The following is a 19,150-nucleotide window of genomic DNA, read 5'->3' on the forward strand; positions in this document are numbered from 1 at the left end:
TGGACTTACTCAAGTTTATCAATAACTTTCTCACACTGATGCACCCAAAACTGAATGCTGTATGCTAGGCTTGTTCCAACAAGTGCCAATTAAAATGAACAATCATGTTCCCCCAGTGTACTGGTCTGGCAGGATCACAAGATTCGGATATTTCTCATCACTGCCAGGACATGTTGGTGGTGCACATTTAGTCTGTTGTCCCTCAGAACCCGCAAAGTGTTTCCAACAAACTTTCTTTCCAGTTAGTCAGAAGGGCTACGAAGCTGGTGAAGGGCCTTGAACACAAGTCCTGTGAGGAACGGCTGAGGGAACCGGGGCTGTTTAGTCTGGAGAAGAGGAGGCTCGGGGGAGACCTCATTGCTCTACAACTGCCTGAAAGGAAGGTGTGGGGAGCTGGGGGTCGGCCTCTTCTCACAGGTAACTGGTGATGGGACCAGAGGGAATGGCCTCAAGTTGTGCCAGGGGAGGTTCAGGTTGGAAATGAGGAGACATTTCTTCTCAGAAAGAGCAGTCGGGCACTGGGATGGGCTGCCCATGAAGGTGGTGGGGTGTTCCTGGGGGTGTTCAAGGAGAGGCTGGACGTGGTGCTTGGGGACAGGGTTTGGTTGGTAACACTGGTGGTAGGGGGGTGGTTGGACCAGATGATCTTGGGGGTCTTTTCCAACCTGAGTGATTCTGTGATTCTATTCCCTCCCCGTTTGAAGTTGGTGCTGCCCACCGACATCACGATGTACGGTATTTTCACTTGTCCAAGTCACTGAGAGGGGCATTAAACCCCTGAAACCCCCCGAATCACGCCACTTGTCTTCAGACAGAGCTGGGTCTGCACACCACGATTTACATCGGACACGTCCTCCCCCCTCATGTGCTCGTGTAAGCAGACACACCACGCGTGGACTACCACATTCTTTAATAGCATTGCCGAACTCATGAGAAACGACCCCGGCCCACCGACCCCCTGAGCCCACGGCCCGCAGACCCCCCCCCCCCATTGCCCCCCCCCCCCCCCCCCCGGCGCGGGACGGCCCCCGTAGGGGGGGGGGGGGGAAGGAGGAGAAGGAGGGGGGGGTAGAAAGCGCCGGGCCCGGCCGAGCGCCCCGCGCGCATGCGCGCTGATCGCGGCGCCCCCGCTCGGCTCGGCTCGGGCCGCGCTCGGCTATTTCCGCCTCTTTGTTTTAAACTCCGGGCCGAGCCTTTTAATTCCGAACCGACGCCCCCTCTTCCCCTTCCCTGTTTTTTTTTTTTTAATTATTATTTTAAATTTATTTTTAATTTCTTCACCCCCCCCTTTTTCTTTTCTCTTTTTTCTTTTTTTTTTTTTTTCCCCGTGGGGGGGAGGGGACGAGGGGCCGGTTTCCCTCCCCCTCCCCATCTTCCTCCTCCTCCTCCTCCTCCTCCTCCTCCTCCTCCTCTCGCTCGCTCGCTGCCGCGCCCGGGGAAGGTCGGTGGGGCAGGGGGACAGACGGACAGGCAGACGGACAGACAGACTGAGGGGAGCCCTCAGCAACCCTCCCCGCCCCCCTCCGAGCACCCCCGCGCCCACCCGGGATCGGGCCCCGAGAGGACACCGGCAGGTCAGTGGGGCCGGGGGTTGCGGGCTGGGTGGGAGGCGGCGGTGGCACCCCCAAAATATCCCCGTGTCCCTTTACCCGAGGGCCTGGGGGGGCCGAACAGCCTCGTGCCCCCTTACCCGAGGGTCTGGGGGCGGCCTGCGGCCTCCCGGCGCTGCTGCGATCGGGGAGGGGGCGCCCGGCACCGGGCCGTGTGTGTCCCCCCCTCGTGTGCGTGTTTTGGGGGGCTGCGCCTTGGACCCCCCGCACCCCTCTGTCAGGGGGTACAGGGCGACCGCGGGGGTTTTGGTCTTTATTTCTGCCCCCACCCGCTCCCTGGGGGCTCCCTAAAAGAAAAAAAAAGCCCCTCCCCCCCCCCCCCAAAAAAATAATAATAAAAAAAAAGCGAGGGGTGCCGCTTCCAAGCGGGGTCTCCTGGCCGCCCACCACCTGTGCGGTACGTGGGTGTCCGGCTGCTGCCCCACCTGGGATGCGGTTCAGAGGTGCTGTGGAGGCCGGGTGTCAAATGTGTTTTAGCCGTTTCCTTCCTCCTGCAGGAAATACATGTGCCCGAGGAGCCAGCACCCAGAAATCCCGCTTTGTTGGCCGTACGTGTCTGGAACGTTCCTCCGGGCGCATTTCGCTGGGTGTCTTTGGAGGCAGCCCTTCGTGGCTGTCCTCCAGCGTCTCACAGAGGAGTTAAGTTTGTGGGTGGGGAGGTGGTATTTTAAAGCACAAAGGGTCAGGGGAAGAAAAGTTGAGCTGCTCCTTAGAGTAGGCTCGGGTTAACTTCTCTGTCCCATGTGTGGATCTTCTAGTGTGACCTGGCCTCCTTGATGAGGCGTGAACAGTTAGGCATAGGCTGCATGTGTTGCTACAGGTCTTCTTGCTGCTGGGTGCCGTGCTTTGTTTTTATTTTTATTTTTTAATTTGTGGTTGTTGTTTGGTAGGATATTCATGAACTTTAGGTTCTTTTTTTAGCAGCAGTTCAGGTAGGAGTCCATACCATGACGCTTACCATGCCTTTCTTACAGGCTGCTTTCCAGTTTGTAAATCACTTTGGTTGTTGACAAGGTGAATAGACATAGAAACTTTGTACCCTTCCACTAGCTATTTCCATTTAAGTTATACTCCTAGGCATTTTACAGTGGGCTTAAGAGAATACGGAACCTGTGCAGAACTGAAGGTATTTGTTGAGATCAGGCACAATTAGTTAGAAAAGGGCCAGGCATGTTTTCTAATGAGATGCGTAGGGGTACTGCAACTGAAAGCTTGTAAAGATACAGCTTTCAAAGCATTTCGTAAACTTCTGTTTGATGGAAATCTGTTTCGTTTCTTTACGTGGGTTGATGTAGCCAACCTGATCTGGTGGCTCTGCTGTCAGCATAGAAAATCAAGACAGAACATTTAAAAAATGTTGTGCTAAAGTTGACCCAGTTTATAACAGTGCTAGCATAATACTAATGCCTGGAAAGGCAGAAATTAACTACCATACCATGAAAGACTTCTGGTAGTAGAAGACTGTAAAGTACAGCTTCTACTTCCTGCAGTTGCCCAGCCTGCTCTTAGGGACTACGTGCAAGCATTAGAGGAGGTCACCTTTCAGCTTTGTCTGAGACCTATGTAAACTTTCTTTTGAAAGGAGTTCTATATTTGCTTTAATAGCTTCCATTTCCTTTTTCCCAAATGACTTTAATCTAGGTGGCCTTTTTATCTTTTCTTTTTTTCCATTTTTTATCTTAAAAGGGCAGGTAATGATCTCTCAGGTCTGAAATAATTCCAGAGTAAAACACTGAATTCTCTGTGAAATTCTGTAAGAAGTAGAAGCGTTGAAGCATTGCAGCTCTAAGCCAGATAGGACCCATGAAGTGGATGTGGACATAATGTTTTGAAAAGTATGCACGTTGAGAGCATTTCACTTTTTAGCTACTGCCTTAATGGATTATATTGGTTTATACACATGCACAGGGTCTTACAGTGTTGTCCTGTGTTAAACATTTTCTGTTTTTTCTTTTGGAACTGCTATCCAGTTGGCACACAACTGGAAATAGAGATACTAAATGAAAATTCGAGCTGATAATGGTGTTCAGAGATGCAGTAAGACTGTCTGTGTTCCTGACTGTTTAGTGGTTTAAACTCGGTTTCTTTGTTTCTTTGATGGTTTTTACTCCAATTTGCTAGGTTAGGTGTGCTGTTGGGTTTAAAGGACACCTTGAAAAAACCTGCCCAGTTTGACTGGAGTAAGTTTAAAAGCCAGGAAGAAGCTGTCCACCTCTAGGATCTCAGCTTATACTAGACTTCTTTTGAAGTCCCATCTTGAAGGAAGTTTATGGTTTCATATTCCTCACACCTGCCTCTTTGAAATGCAGACTTTTGGTATTAGACTGTAAGTTTGATATGTGGAAGTCATAGGTGTAATAAAAGGGAGGAGACAAAAAGGTTATTCTGCATTAAAGGCAATCCTTTCTATTGTGACAAGTAACAATATGTTTCATGTCTGACTGTAGACATAGTGTAAACATTGTTTTGTTTTATAATCTACTTTAAATAGCCCCCAAAAAACTTGCTGCTGTTCTCCAAGTTAGATTTTCTCAGGTAATTTTTACTGAATAGGAGGCTCTATATTTAAATCAACAGACCATGAAAATTAAATACCTCAGTGTGGTGAGGACTTAAAAGAATGAAAGTCCTTTTTGCTATTGAAAGGTTGATTGAAGCTCGTTACTGCACCGATCTGGAAGTCTTGCAGTCATGTCCTTCCAACATAGGAAGGAAGGAAACAGCAGTGATTTGATCGATGACACTATTCCCCCTGCCCTTTTTTTTAAAAAAAAAAAAAATTAAAAAAATCAGAACAAATACTTCACGCTGTAGCTAACAACTGAGGGGTTATTTATTCCTTTGCCAAACACAGGACAAATTACTCAAAATTAAGAGGGTTGCACAGGCCACTTGAAAGTAGAAGGAAAGACAAAGTGTGGTGAGTTTCATGTTCTTTCTGTCGAAAAGGCGACTACTTGCACATTAATGACTGCCTCTTGTTCAAATCTCAGTTAAAAGTTGAGGGACTTGTTAGGGGATAGTGATAAGGGTGCATGGAGTGAGAACTGGAGTTACTTCAGGTATGTATGCTGGCATCAGTACAATGTGGGGTAAGACTGTAAGGAAGAAATAGGTAACTGCAAAGAAAACCGGCCTGTTTCGTTCTGCTGCTAGTGGAGGAACTTCTTAAACTATTATTTTCTTTCTCTCTGCAAGGTGACAAGAAGCAGATTTATCATTATCCCTATAGAATGTATTTAGGCTGTCATTGACATACTGTCATTGACAGATACCTACTTTCTTTTCTGCCCTTGTATGTGACAATGGCTTAGAACTTTGTCTATGGTAAAAGGACTTGTGTTTTGGTGGCAGAAACTACCCTTGGACACAGAGACATTTTGAAGTCCAAGCTGTGTTCTTGTGTTCCCCCCTGTCTAAATCACTGAGTTTTGTTTTGTTTATAGTTTTTGTCTTAAACATGGAGTATGTTCCACACACAAGGACTGTGGTCTTGATTTGAGGAGTCAGTATAGGCAAGAAGTGAGGGAATTTTTGTATGTATTTGTTCAAATAGCTAATCCTGCAAACCACTGAAAATGCACACACCCATTTTTAAAACTAGCTGTCTTTATTCCAGACTCTCACTTCTGTTAAATGTGTATCTGTTAAAGATATTTCTAACACCACCTCCTCATCTTAACAGAACACAAACATGCTGTACTCAAACCAGCCATTTTAATCCTTGAAAAACTTTGCTTTGCACCTTGGAGTCACTCCTTTCACCTGGGGTGTGGGCCCCAAGCCATCAAGCAGCGTTTGCCTGGTAGGTTCTGCCTGCTCTTGGAGAAGTCCCTCAGTTTCACAGCCAGTGGTTCCAGTAGTCTGTTTCTCATTGAGCTGGTCGATCGTTTACTGACTTGCACATCCATTCCCATATAGAGTTTTTTGGGCTTCACTGACTCTTTATTTCAGGGAAGTTCAAGCATAATGCTGCCACTTGTGAAGTGCTCACTTAGGATTTCGTATCCACAAGTGCATGTTGCTCTGGCCCCATGCAAAAGTCTGTGCTTGAGGAAGAGTTCATTTGTGTTGGTGTGGGAGCAGCGTAGCCAAAAACTGTACTCTATGAATGAAATCCACCAGGTTTAGAGATAAGAATTACCCTTTTTAGGAACAGCTGCATGGATGTGTTTTGTCTGTTGAATGGATTACATAATGAAACCACCTTTTCCTGTAAGAGTTTCCTAAGACTGATTGCAAAATTGTCCTGTATCATAAACCAGTTTATGCTCTAAGTTCATGCTTTTTGTATTGGGTTGCCACTAGATGATGATTAATTTACAGGTATTTATTTGAAATCTTAGTGAAAGAAAGGTCTTTGTGTTATGCTTGTACTGTTGGGATGTTTTTCAGACATCTTTGGACAACTTGTGAAGAGATGCCCAACTCTTTTCCTCTGGAAAACTGATACTTATATTTTTCCTTTCCAACTCTCTTTTTCCAATGTGTCTGGGTTTGATAAATTGATATTACCTTATCTTGGATATGCACCTTAAAGTTCTAATGTTTATTGCTAAAATCTGTATCCCTGCAATGGAATGCAAAATCTAGCCTACTTGGAATACTGTTGTAATAGCTTATTTTACCAAAAGTTTGGATCAAACTACCATTGAGCTGGAGCAGTTTAATTGAAAGGTACTTCTTAATAACATTTATCTTTGTTAATAGCACCATTGTGCTTGGTGACACCAAATTAAGTATTTCATATGCATACCATTTTATTAATCACGCACTTTCTAATCTTGTTCTTTTATTTCTTGACTGGCTAGATTGAGGTAGATATCACTCCCAGGATCAGGTTATTCCATAATCATTTCACAGAAGACTTATGTTTATATTCATAAAATGCTTTATTCAAGCTTCTTATCTTGGCCATTGTCTATGAGGAAATGAGCGTAGATCCCTTATTTCTGAGGTAGCATAAATGGTGCCTGACCAGATAAAAAGCTTCTGGCCTGCCAACAAAGCTAATTTTCTTCAGTTTACTTTCCGGCACTTCAAGTTCCCTCAGTTATTGGACAGAAGTCACCAGAAGCCGTCTGTGCCTAGTGATTTGCATGGTATTAAGTGGTTATTAGCACCTGGAGATTTCATTTTGTGAGTATCTTGAATATGTGGGTGTGAAAAGTTCTGTATTGGTTGCAGTCATTTTTAATGTAACTTTTTAGGCACAATCTTGGATGCTTCTACCAGAAATTGTTTATCAGGAACACATTTCCTCTAACCTGTAACAGTTATTCAAATTCTGAAGGTTATTGTGGCCAGGTGATAGCTTCTGTGAGAGAAAAGAGAAAAAATTACAGATTCCTCTTCTGTAGCCACCATCATTAGGCCTCCTGTTGTTGTAAAATACATTCAGTGGAGGAGCATATACAAGGGGAAAAATGAGCTTCTTTTATTTCTCCCCCAGATTCCCTAACCACTTACTGCTTCCCATAATAGGTAACCTTTTTACAAGTTAGTCATCCATTATCACCATATGCAGACATTGACAATTTTAACATGCTAGCGTGGTGGGGACAGTCAGCTCGCTCTTCTCCCACCCTTCATGTAAAGCCAGGGGAATGCACTTTTTTTATCCATCTGGAATGATTTTTTCAAACACTCATTATGTACAAAGAGATCCACATGTGGTATATCCTGAGACTAAAAATGCTCAGAATTTGCTGTGTGGAGATCTGTCCTCGGTTTTCTGTGAAGCACTCTCCTTTTTGTCTTTGTCAGCCCAACTTTTAATATCGTGTGTTTCTTGTGAGGTATTTTATTAATCTGTGTTGTAAAGGATGGAGGGAGAGTGTATCAGTGAAGGTGTCATCTATTTAAACAACTATGGCATTTTTATTAGCTTCAGTAAGTTATTTTGATTGTCTCTTACAGCGTGGTTCAATCTCCAGAAGTAGCTCTTGGTGAATTGCAGAGGGGAACCAAATTCAAGTCTACAGATACTGCTAGGAGGCTGCGGTAGTTACAATCTTGCACTGAAATACCACTTCCATTTTTACTGTGCAGGTCACATACCAATCTAGGGTTTGAAACACGTGGTAGGAAGCAATAAGAGGTTATGAAAGTGGTTTTGCTTTTACAAGTTCTTGGAGGAGACTTAAGATATACCTGGAATGTAATGATGATGATACATAGGAATGGTAGTGTTTGCTTATTTGCTTGATTATTCCTTGTGTGGAATGTCAGGCCCTGCTTTAACTGAACCTTTTCAGAGGATATTTTCTTCCTACAGTTTTTGAATAGTTTGTCTTACTGTGTGGCTGCAGACTTTGGTTGGTATCAACCATCTCTTTGAATACTGATTAAATATCAATTCTATTGTAATTCTGTAAGTTCAGCGATGTTTTTAATGATGGATATCTTTTCATATAGAATGAATAACATGCTGATGTAAAAATGTTAAATGCTTTAGCTGGTGACTTGCCATTGCTTTTTTCTTGATTTGCTTTCTGATGTGAGCTAGAAAGTTTCTGCAGTATGTGCATGGTTTCTTCATGTCCATGTGAAATGCTGTTGTGCACGCCTGGCTCCTGACAGCATAACAGCCTTTAAGTGGTTATTTGTCTTATTTCATAGTAGTTTTTCACATTGCTGTCTCTTTCTCTCTCTCTCTTTTTTTTTTTTTTTTTTTTTGTAAAACATTGAAGTTGGTCTGCTGTTCTACTGATTGTTTTCTTTATTTAGTCTATCTTATTCCAACTGGCTATTAATGTTATATTTGTTCTTAATGCTGTCTTATATTCTGAGAGTTGTAATGAGAGCGCTATCTGCCTAGCTATTGGTTATCTGCGTCAACTTCTTCATTTTCAACAACATTCATTACTGACGTATAGAGTGCCTTCTTTTAAGGGATTGACGAATTTTGTGCAATGATCTAAATGTAGAGCATATCTTCAACTCATTTATGGAACAAAACTCAGCTGTCCCGTGAGCTACAGAGTACCATTACCATGACTGGGTAAGGAAGAACAACTTAACTTCTGTTCAGTGGTTTGTTCTCTGTACTTCTGACTCTAAAGAATCAGGTCTGAGTATGTGATGAAATGACTATACACAGAGCTGGGAAGGGAGACTTCAGGAGGCAGTTAATTCTCCTGCTGGAGCATGTGAAGCTGATGTGAGTTCTGCAGCTGGTGCTGAGTTGGTTGTGGTAAAGGAAACTGGTATTTGTTTTCTTTCTCTGTGATTGGGTTAAGCTGTATTGGGCAATTCAGAGAACATTTCCATGACTACTCTATTAAAGTGTAAATCTCTCTGAATCAGGAAAGGAAATACAGACTGTTGTCTTTGGAGATATATATGCCATTGGAGCATCTGGAGGGTAAGAACAGCACCTGGGAATGACAGCTGATGGGCAAGTGGTGGGTCTAGAGCTCTTTCCACTTGTCTTTTTCCTGAAGAGCTTCCCTTTGCTCTTCTGCTACTTTCAGCTCATGTTGTCAGGCACAAAGCTGCCTTAATCAGTGCTTTGTGCCAGTGCTCTGTACTCTTACAATAAGCACCTGATGTGTAAGGATTTTTTGCCTCAAGGTGGCTTTCTCCAGCAAGGGGTGGACAGCTGCAGCCAGTGACTTCTAAAGCAGCAGAAATGTGGCTGTCAAAGCCCACGCACATGAAACTAGTCTTCTGGTGAGACAGCTTATTTTGTTGCCTTAACAATTTAGACCTTTCAGATTCTATTAAAGATCAACTCGCTGCAAAGTGGAATTTTTTGTGTTTTGAATAACAACAGCAAAAGTCAGTGATCAGGTGGCCACAGCAAAGAATTCAGTTTTATAAGTGCCGAATCCCCCCTCGTGCCACTTGTTAACACTGTTCTGTCAGAGTCCAGGTTGCTTAAACCAGTGTCATGTTGTAGTGTTAGGACTGGTGGACCAGATGGTGATTTGTAATGGTGTTGCCCTCTTTTGTGGTTTGGGTTTCAGCCTCATTTTGTCATTTTGTACCTTTTTTTTTTTCTTTTTGTGTGTATGTGTGTGTGTGTGTGTGTGTGTGTCAGGGTTTGCAAAACTACCTTTTAATAATCACTTGGATCCAGAGTTTGGAATGACTGAATGGTAATCTGTATGGTACACAGGATTTTCTTGTACTGTAACAGATTTTTAGATTATGCTGTGAAAAAATGCCTTAAAAGTTAAGTTTCAGAAATCCTTGCTTCCTGCAAGATGGATGGTGAAACACAAAACCAAAACAGTTTGATAATAGTACATATTTTCTATGAAGTGCTGCTTGTCTGCGGAACATAATGCTCGTTTCATATCACTGGACACTGACCTTTTCTCTGAATTCCCACACACATGCAAAATACTGACCTAATGGTGATAAGGAAATAAACTCAATGTGTAATGGCCTTAAAAGTAGAATTCCAAGTACAAATGTAAGTTGTCAAACATTGTTATCCTGTAGATAATGTTATGAACCTTTCTGAACTGGAAGGCTGAAGAAATCTTCATGGTCGTTCTATGTAGTAAGTTGGAAAATGATGATTGTTTTCTTACAAGAAAATAAAAAAGCAAAGTAGTTTAAAAATATGCATGGTCAGTTAGGTGGGTATTAGCGAATGTGTTGACTTTTGCATGAAAATGTGGTGCTCGTTTTACATAAGCACACATAGCAATTTAAAGAAGTCTTAAATATCAAGTTGATGTTACTGTGATGATTTTATTAATCCTGCCAAAAGCTTGTAATGGAATCTTTACTTGGAGCAACATGGCTGATCCCAAATACAAGCAACTTGGTGGGTCCAGAGTATGTGGCCTATGAGAAGCATGGCTGATGAAATGCAGTTTTAAATGTCTTGTGCGTCTTGGTAAAAGATGTTTTCCAACCTCTGTGCTGCTTCCTACATATAGTTGATACAGTTATTGGACTTAATTGCTGAAAAGCTGTGAGGATGGAAACGTGTTAAGATGTCGGGGTCAGAGCATCAGTATTGCAGTGCTGCTTTTTATGTTCTTGTTTTATTTTGATGTGTTTAAGCCAGAATGGTCAACATGTCAAAGTAAGCCAAAAGCTGAAAAAGCTCAAGTTACTGTATTGAATGGAGTAGCACTGGAGGAATGCTTCTTGTGCCTTTTGCATGAGTACAATTTTTTTTCTTGTCCTTATAGTTTATTTCATTTTAAGTGGAAAAGACTTAAAAAACACAGCAAGCCAGATTAGATTTCAGTGTTTAACATGTTCTTTCCTCCTGGAGACAAACTTTATTTTCCTTCCTCCTCTTCTATTTTTTTCCCCAATGTTACTCTCTTCCACACTTTCTATTCCCCTGCTGTTTCTCTCCCAGTTCCTCCCAGCCCTTTCCTCTCCTGCCAGGAGCGTACCCACTGTTGTGTCCCGATGCCAGCCTTTTCCCTCGAGGTATCCCCCTGTATCCCACAGCTCTTCTGGAGGCTCACACAAACTCAGCTGGGGACAACTGTGCTGAGCATGCATTACTGTGCCCCAGCTGCCCATCCCTGCCTGCCCCCGTCGGGCTGGCAGGAGCTAGCTTGTTGCCTTTGCTCTGCAGAGGGCAGGTGGCACCGACAGCTTTTTGCCCTGCTGTGTGATGGGGCATTCTTTTGCTTCAGATGCTGCAACCTAATGTCATAACTGTACTGGGCTAAGGATCAATTTTCTTTTAAAAAATCCCTTACGTTTCTAAAACTTCATTTAGGCCAATGATTCTGCTCAGCAAACAAGTGAAAATGAGACTACCTGTTTCAATGAATACTTGAGACTGTTGGCTTTAGTCCATGCAGACTGGGACTAATTAGTCGTTTACTAAAAGCAGTCTAGAGTATTTATTGAAGAGAATAGCAAATGTTATTTTACAATCCTAATAACAGAAAAGACAGATGTTAGTGTCTTCCCCAAATATTAGGACTGCTGTGTTCCTGCTTATTAGAAATAGTCAAGCCATTGGCAGGTAAAATGCTGTTGAATTTGACTATATGAAGGTGATGCGGTTTAACACTGGTAGGCAGCTACGTTACTACCCAGCTGCTCTCTCTCTCACTCTCCTTCCTTATCAGGATGAGGGGGAGAAAATGAGATGGAGGAAAAAAGGCAAGTGGGTATGAGATAGGAGGTGTTTTGGGGCAAACATACGATTGTGTCTTGGCTTAGTTTTGGACAGAGTCAGCTCTACAAGTTGGCTAAGTGTGCACTCAGGTCCATGTGTTTGTTCATGGAAAGGGGCGGGTGTGCACGGCAGAGAGCGTTGGAAATCCAAAAACTAATGAACACTGTTCAAGAAAACTGGCTTCTCCCTGTGGTGTGGTTTGAGGTGAGGAGGTTGTCAGGGGGTGGTGTCAATGCAGATGGTCTGAGTTATCTCCCTCTTTTCCTCCCCTATCCTACTTGAGGTCTTACGGTGTTCAGAAGTAGATGCAACAGATGTTTCCTGTGAAACTTTGAAAGTGGTCACTGTGATAACAGACTCTCTGTTTCCTTTAACATCTATTAGAAATAAATTTGTTGTACGCCTTGCTTAATAAAGCCTGAGTTCTCTGCTATTTACACTTGCTGTACAAGGTATTCTCTAAAGTACTTACAGAATACTGACTGCTGTGAAATTAACAACAGCGTCTGCATTTGATAAAATGCCTAAAAACCATAAGATTTTCATTTTGAAAGTCATTTGGATTTATACTAGTGAAACTATAGCAACCTGATTGACACTCTTTGGTTCCTTATGTCTAGCAACTCCTCTATACTGAACAAAGTGAAATGTTCTCAAAGTTAATGAGTGGAGATTGCTTACTTGAAAAATATTCCACAACAGTGAAGTCAAGTAGTAAATTTTAGATGACGAATCCAGTCCCGTGCAGTACATGTTGACAACAAAATACAAGCTATTGCAGGGAATTTCAGGGGCTATGAGTATTTTTCCTGCTGACAGTGGCTGACGATTGTACTTTTACTTCAGCTGTTAATGGGTTGATGTATTATTGATATATGTCTCCTTATTAAGAAAAAGAAAGCTCTTACTAGCACATTCTCCTGTATTTTTAACAAGGAGGCATCTTTCTGTCTTTGAAAGTAGCATATGCAAGCCTCTGTTGCTTTTGGTCTATTGCAACAATGGGACTGCAAGTCCCATCTCGGATGTCCCTGATTTTCTGAAGTTACTGCCTCCGTGTTTTCACTTTAACAATTGTACTTCTTTTGGATCTTAAGGTAATTACCTTTGGATGATTTTAATTTCTGTTTAAAGGCGGGAAAAATTTTTAAAAGGGAGGTTTCAATACCTTAAGGTAAGAATTGAGGTAATCAAATACTGGAAGATAAAGAGGAACATCTATAGTTTGTATGAACAGGAAAAAAAAAGCTTTCCTGCTGTATTTATTTATTTTTTTCTGTGTAACTTAATACTAAACAATGTATTTTCTGTGAAGAAAGCTAACCACCAGGTTCATTTTAACATTTGCTGTCACTTGAAAGGGAATGACCATGTCTGGGTTAAGTGAGCTGCAGCAGCAGGAGTTCAAAGGAGACCAAGAAACCGTTAAATATTCAGCTCTGTCAAAAATAAATCGAAGCAATTGTTAGAACAATAGGCGAAGTGAGAGCAGACTACATCTTAAAGTCATCCTGTGGTTTCAAGAACAAAAGCAGAAGGAAGATTCTGCGAGGCTCTCTTTCATTTGAGTTGTGTAGTTCATTGGGTAGCTAACTTTATTTACTGTGTGTACATTTGAATCCAAAAAGAACAGAGAATACCTATTATCGATTTGCAAAGTATAGGACAAGTCTAGTACCATTTGCTCATCTTTCATAGCTGCTTGGAGAGGATTGTTGGACAGCTCAGTGAAGTTAAAAGCTTTGCTCACAGACTTTTTTTTTTTTTTTTTTTTTTTAGCAAAGTCATGATGATGATTTTTTTTTTTTTTAAGATTCTTTCAAATCTTTGTTTTGTTTGGATTGAATTGATTAACTGTCATGTGCTGTAGTCTGGGTTCTGTTAAACTGCATGAAGATGTTAAAAAGACAAGTGGTTGCTAGTGAAGTGTTCACAGGGTTAGATTGAAGCACCTTCCTACCTATCTGATGGTAACTTCTGCCTTCTCACCACAGATTTCCATCTTGACAGTTACTGTATTAGTGGGCTGTTGCTGTGTCTGGACTAATACGTGGAAGCAGGGGGCTGAAAACTTGAATTCCTAAAGGCCTGTTGTTATATTCCAAAAGGAATTGTTTTCAGTTCCTGTATGAAGATTACTTACCCTCTCTTTATTAAAAACTGGCAATATTTGTGTGAGAATGGGAAGTTTCTTTGTGATAAAGATCTGTAACTGCTTCACATAAGAGGTATAGAATCCCCTCTTCTCAGGTTACCCTGAAAAGGGTTCCTAACCTTTTTCCTTTTTCGGTTTAGAAATTAAGGGGCGTTTCTTCTCAGAAAGAGCAGTCAGGCACTGGGACGGGTTGCCCAGGGAGGTGGTGGAGTCATCGTCCCTGGGGGTGATCAAGGAAAGGCTGGACGTGGTGCCTGGGGATGTGGTTTAGTGGGTGACATTGGTGGCAGGGGGAGTGGTTGGACCAGGTGATCTTGGAGGGCTTTTTCAACCATAATGATTGTATGATTCTACAATTACTCTCCACAGATATGCCTTTTCCTCATATTTGTTAGTAAGTGGTTGGTTTAGGGGACTGTAGAACCATATATGACATCATACATAAATAGATGTTTTCATGGTACCTAGGATTAAGATTTCTTTCAACAAAGGAAGTTAAAATGTATGTATATATGGCGAATGAGGAAGGACAAGATCTTTTTTTTTTTTTTTTTTTTTTTTACGGAGTTGGTAACAGGGTCCTTGAAACTTCTGTCTTCACTGTGGTGGACTTGGCAAACTCTTAATATCATGTATGGAGTTCCAGGGCAATCAGTGCAAATTCACACGCATTGATTCAAGTGACAGCTTAAGGTTAATTTGGTGTTGTGAGTTGCTCATCTGTTCTACAGAGGGCATAGTAATGAAGATTAAGATCTGTTTCAGCTGTGGTTAAGTCATAAATTACCTTCTCTCACGTGCATGGACATTAAACGTTCAAAAAAGCGGTGTAGGTTCAGGTCCCTTCTAGTACATCCTCACTAAAGGTCTGGGTTTGGATCCCTAGGTTCTGAATTGAAACAAATTGCCTTTTTAATGGTTTGTAGTTTCTGGCTCTAAATTCACAACGAGGTTGTAGTGATAGTCATTAATGAAAGGAAGCTAGCTCCTGAGATAATGTTGTGGGTTTTATATGTGTGTGTGTGTGTGTGTGTGTGTGTGTGTGTGTGTATATTTTTTTTTTTTTTCCTAGACTTTGACACTTTAAGGTTCTTCCCAGTTTTATGAGTGGATGCAATGGACATTCATCAGAAATAACCTTGTAATCTCAGCACTAAACAAAGGGAATAGAATGTAAAGAGTAATTTATATATAATTAAGGTAGTGATTCTTTGTCAGAAATGGAAAACTGGTTTCCCAGAATCAAATTGTTCAGAGGGTGCTCTTCTCCAGGCTGTCTTGCGGAAAAGTAGCTCTTCTCTTGTCGCATAGATACTACTCCGCATCCCACAATTTGTTCGCCTGCTCTCAGGAATGCATCAGGACCCTCCCCCCCCAAACAGTTCATGGTCTGAACGGCTAAGTGTGTTTTAATTGCGAGAGGCCTCTTGAAAGCAGCTTGCTCATGAGTTCTGAAGGCTGTGGTTTCACAGGCAGTGGAGCCAAGCTAATGGCTTGCTGCTGCCAAAGGAAGCTCACAGTTACCACTTTGCAGTGCATGCAGCCTCTTCCCTTGAGTATTCTCCAGTTCTCTTTTAACCTTCAAGTGAATAAATGAATTTATCAGGCCAGCAGAAGACTATCTACAGTGTGATGAGTCATTCCCAGAGTGTTCCTAAGCCTTGAAACAACGCTACCTATGTGGAAGGTACTGTTTTAGTAAGACTCCATTAAGACCTGCTTTGATGCAGTGATGATGCATGCAGTGGTGAAATTCTGTAGTTGTGCTAATCAAGACAACTAGATGGCATGTAAGACTAAATGTTTACTACTTCAGAATAACAACTTCTTTCGGAGTTTTTTGTTCTTGCAAGAAAATTTACGGAAGATTGGATTTGTGAGGTTGTATTCTTCAAAAGCTGTTCTAAAGAGAAGTTTCATTAACTAAAATTCATTGTAATCATGTGCTTTACTAGTCTGAGTGGAAGACTGGTCCATGTGCAGCCTGGTACAATAAGCCACATACTTAGAGTAGTAAGTGCATCTGATTAAATAAAGATTCCTCAAAATAAAAATAAAAAATAATTGTGTTGATATTGTAGAGCTTTTGAGACCATTAAATCACCTCTTCTAATGGGATTATATCACAAATGTGAAGAATTATTTAGATTATGTAGTATTAAATGAAACATCTGTTTTGATACATCATCTTTCCTCTTTTTCTCATCTCAGCATGTGTCTGCCTATGCTGCAGCTGCCAAAGCTTTACCGGAATGAAATGGAAATGGCTTGCATTAGTGAAACACGATTTCAGAGTATTGGTAGATGCTTACTGTTTCTCACTATTTGCACACTTCTGCAACTCTCAAAAGCAATGAAAGCAGCATTGTGGAAATGGTTTCTGTTGAGGGTAAAGTACTGGCTGAGATTAAATACAAACCTGTAGTTTACATGACAGCCAAATGACTGCTTAAATACTCTGCAGTCACTGCTAACAGATGAGTACGGAAGTTATGAAAGATGTTTATGGAAGATGTTTCTAATACTTCCCCCTCTGCCCCCCCGAAATATCACTGAGTCTATTAGGATATGTAAAAGGATGGCAGAAAACGTCATCCTAACTTTCTCGAAATGGGTTTAATATTACTGCAACAAGCCACATCATGGTTCAAGTACCATATCTCTAACTCCAGCGCAGTTGAGTGAGAGCAAAACAACTGAAACGAGTGCACAACACCAAGCTTTAAGAGTTTTGACATTTCCAGAGCCTTTTTGTCTTGCTTTTTCCCTTTCCCCTGCCTTTCTGCTGCTGACTTTTTCTCTGCCCATTATATTACATGTTTCAGGGGTCAAAAGTGGTTGGGAAGGCTGAGGTTGCTGCAGGCAGAAAGAAACCCACAGTTTTCATGCTGTTGCAGTATGTCCACTTGATTTGGTTCAGTCTGAGTCTCCCAAGGCATGGCTGCTCATTGCAGGCATTTTTTCTTCACTGAGGGTGAACACAGGTTGCCCAGAGAAGCTGTGTATGCCTCATCCCAGGAGGTGTTCATGGCCAGGTTAGACAAGGCCCTGAGCCACCCACTAGATCAGGTTGTGCCCTGCCTATGACAGGGGATTGGAACTCTGGGATCTTTAATGTCCTTTCCAACCTGAGACATACTATGATTTTTGCAAAGCCACCTTTGCCCTCCATAGATGAAGAACTCCAGTACTGGCTCTGGAGTTTGGTGGTTGGAGTCTGGTGCTATCTAGTGGCTATCTAATATCTTGCCTCTGAAATTTGATTGCCTAGATGAAATCTGATTGAAATATATGGTTTTTCTCCACTAGTCCTCCTAAGGAGAAGCATAGGAAAAGCATACTCTCTCCTGTTCCAATATATTTGTTAGAATGCTTGCTATGATTTTACATGTTCACTCAAGAATCCTAGCAAAGTTTTTAATCAATGATCATTTGTCTTAAGGTTTTCAGGCTGGCTTTATGATATCAGTACATAGAACAATTTAGGAACCCTGTCTGTAGCATGTTCTGGATTATGCTGCTTTTGAATGACAACTGTATTTGAAAAAAATCTGCACCATAATACACTTCAAGAAAAGAGCAAAGTAATTTTTAGCCAATCTTAAAGCCCTCTTGGCTAGTTACATGAATACATGATTTTTTTAATTGTTGTTTCTTTCCCTAGGATGAGTGCTTTTACCATGGTCAGCTCATTTTCATTTTTTTTTTTTTTTAATTTATTTATCCTTTTTTTTTTTTTTTTTTTTAATTTATATATATATATTACATTTTTCCTTTTTTGTTTTGTAGCATAGAATCATTTTTTAGGAGTAGTGCTAGTGATTTGTGGGTATTGATTTTAATATACTGTATCTTTACACAATGAAATTTGTATTGAAATCCGTAAGCTCAAGGTGGATCATTGTAACTCTTCTTGAGGTAGCTTTTTAAGTTAATACTCTGAAACAAAACTGGAATTATCTATTAACAATTCTCATGTATACTTTTCCTTTCATGATCGTGTTTTATTTCTGATAGGAGATGCCTGCCATCTGCTGCCACTTGAAAAGCCTCTTCCATAATTACATTGCATGTGTGTCTTGGGTGGATGTGATACGTATTTATCTGTTGCCTGACTCTGTAAAAGTGTTAAGGCAGTGGAAAGGGTAGAGAAGGAAAGACAGGGGGAATAACACACTAAGCTGAAAGTTCTGATGGTAGGTGGGAAGCAGTGACGTAGGCCGGGTTGCATTTAGTGTGTATATACATTTTTCCTTACTTCAAAAATCTGCCATTCTCTTTGTGCTCTTATTGCTCCTCTTCCTAAAGAGAACCTTTTTTATTAAAAAAAAAAAATAAAAAAAAATGCCAGCACTGATTTAATATTGATGCTTTATGCATATTTGTATGAGGCAATTTTCAACCATTATCAACTGCAGCCAGAAAAACTTCAGTCATGCGTTTCATCGCATGTTTGCTTTCGCTGTCAGAGCTGAAGGAATTTAAAACCAAAATCTTTTTCCAGCTTTATGGGAGTAGGGAGCTTATTGTCTATGCTATTTTGAATTCCTGTTTGTACAATTTAAATGTGCTTTCATTTTCTTTCCATATATGTATATAGAAAGGTACGTATTACCTGCAGGAACATCATATAGTGGGCTTCTAAAATAAAGATTTAAAGAGGTCACAGGTAGTCTTTGTAAGAGTGGATTAATAATGGATGTAGTGAATATGAAAGAGTTGAAGGTATGAAATACGCCAACTGTAAATCAGCAAACACAAATTACAAAGGAAAAACAGATTTATCACCATCATCTTAAGTTTGCTGTGACCGTGCTGTATCAGCGGGCTGAGTCTTGGAGAAACAGTAATGCCTGAAGTATTATTTGGATCATTTAGTTAATCCCTTACTAATGTATCTGCTATTTGCCACTGTCCCATGCTTTCATGGGTTTGGATGGAAGATACTGTATATGGGGCTTTTGTATTTCTAATTCATGGTGACTATTACTTCATATGCATTATGAAAATAATAAAACTCAACATTTACAGAACATGAAATGCAGATCTCAGTGCAGAGATGATGCCTATATTCTTCATGGTGTTCTGCCACTCTAGCAAGTAGGCAAAGGTGTAGATGAGTTTATAAAGTACAGTATAATGCCGTGTATTACAACTCCCTAATCTTTTGTCAGTATTTATTTTATTAAGGGTAGAGCTGTTAGTGATTTTCTTGATTCTTTTTTTTTTTTTTTTTTTCAGAGTGCCATCTTTAATTTAAACATAGAAAGGTTT

General features: G+C 41.2%; 1 protein-coding gene across 5 annotated transcripts in view; it reads left to right on the forward strand.

The window, feature by feature from the left end:
• Nucleotides 1-1,311: 1,311 nt before the first annotated feature.
• Nucleotides 1,312-19,150, forward strand: part of PCGF3 (polycomb group ring finger 3) — a 54,170-nt gene continuing 36,331 nt past the window's right edge. Inside the window, exon 1 of one of the 5 annotated variants that reach the window (XM_035309703.1) lies at nt 1,312-1,574. Coding sequence is in view for 2 of the 5 variants with exons in the window: in XM_035309700.1 (XP_035165591.1) it covers nt 2,115-2,261 (147 nt within the window). In the remaining 3 variants the exon portion in view is untranslated. Of the gene's footprint in view, nt 1,575-2,105; nt 2,270-12,670; nt 12,819-19,150 lie in introns of those variants that run through there. The other 4 variants (XM_035309700.1, XM_035309704.1, XM_035309699.1 and 1 more) reach the window with 4 other exon arrangements.

Source organism: Oxyura jamaicensis, chromosome Z, assembly GCF_011077185.1.
Source record: "Oxyura jamaicensis isolate SHBP4307 breed ruddy duck chromosome Z, BPBGC_Ojam_1.0, whole genome shotgun sequence".
Lineage (NCBI taxonomy): Eukaryota > Metazoa > Chordata > Aves > Anseriformes > Anatidae > Oxyura > Oxyura jamaicensis.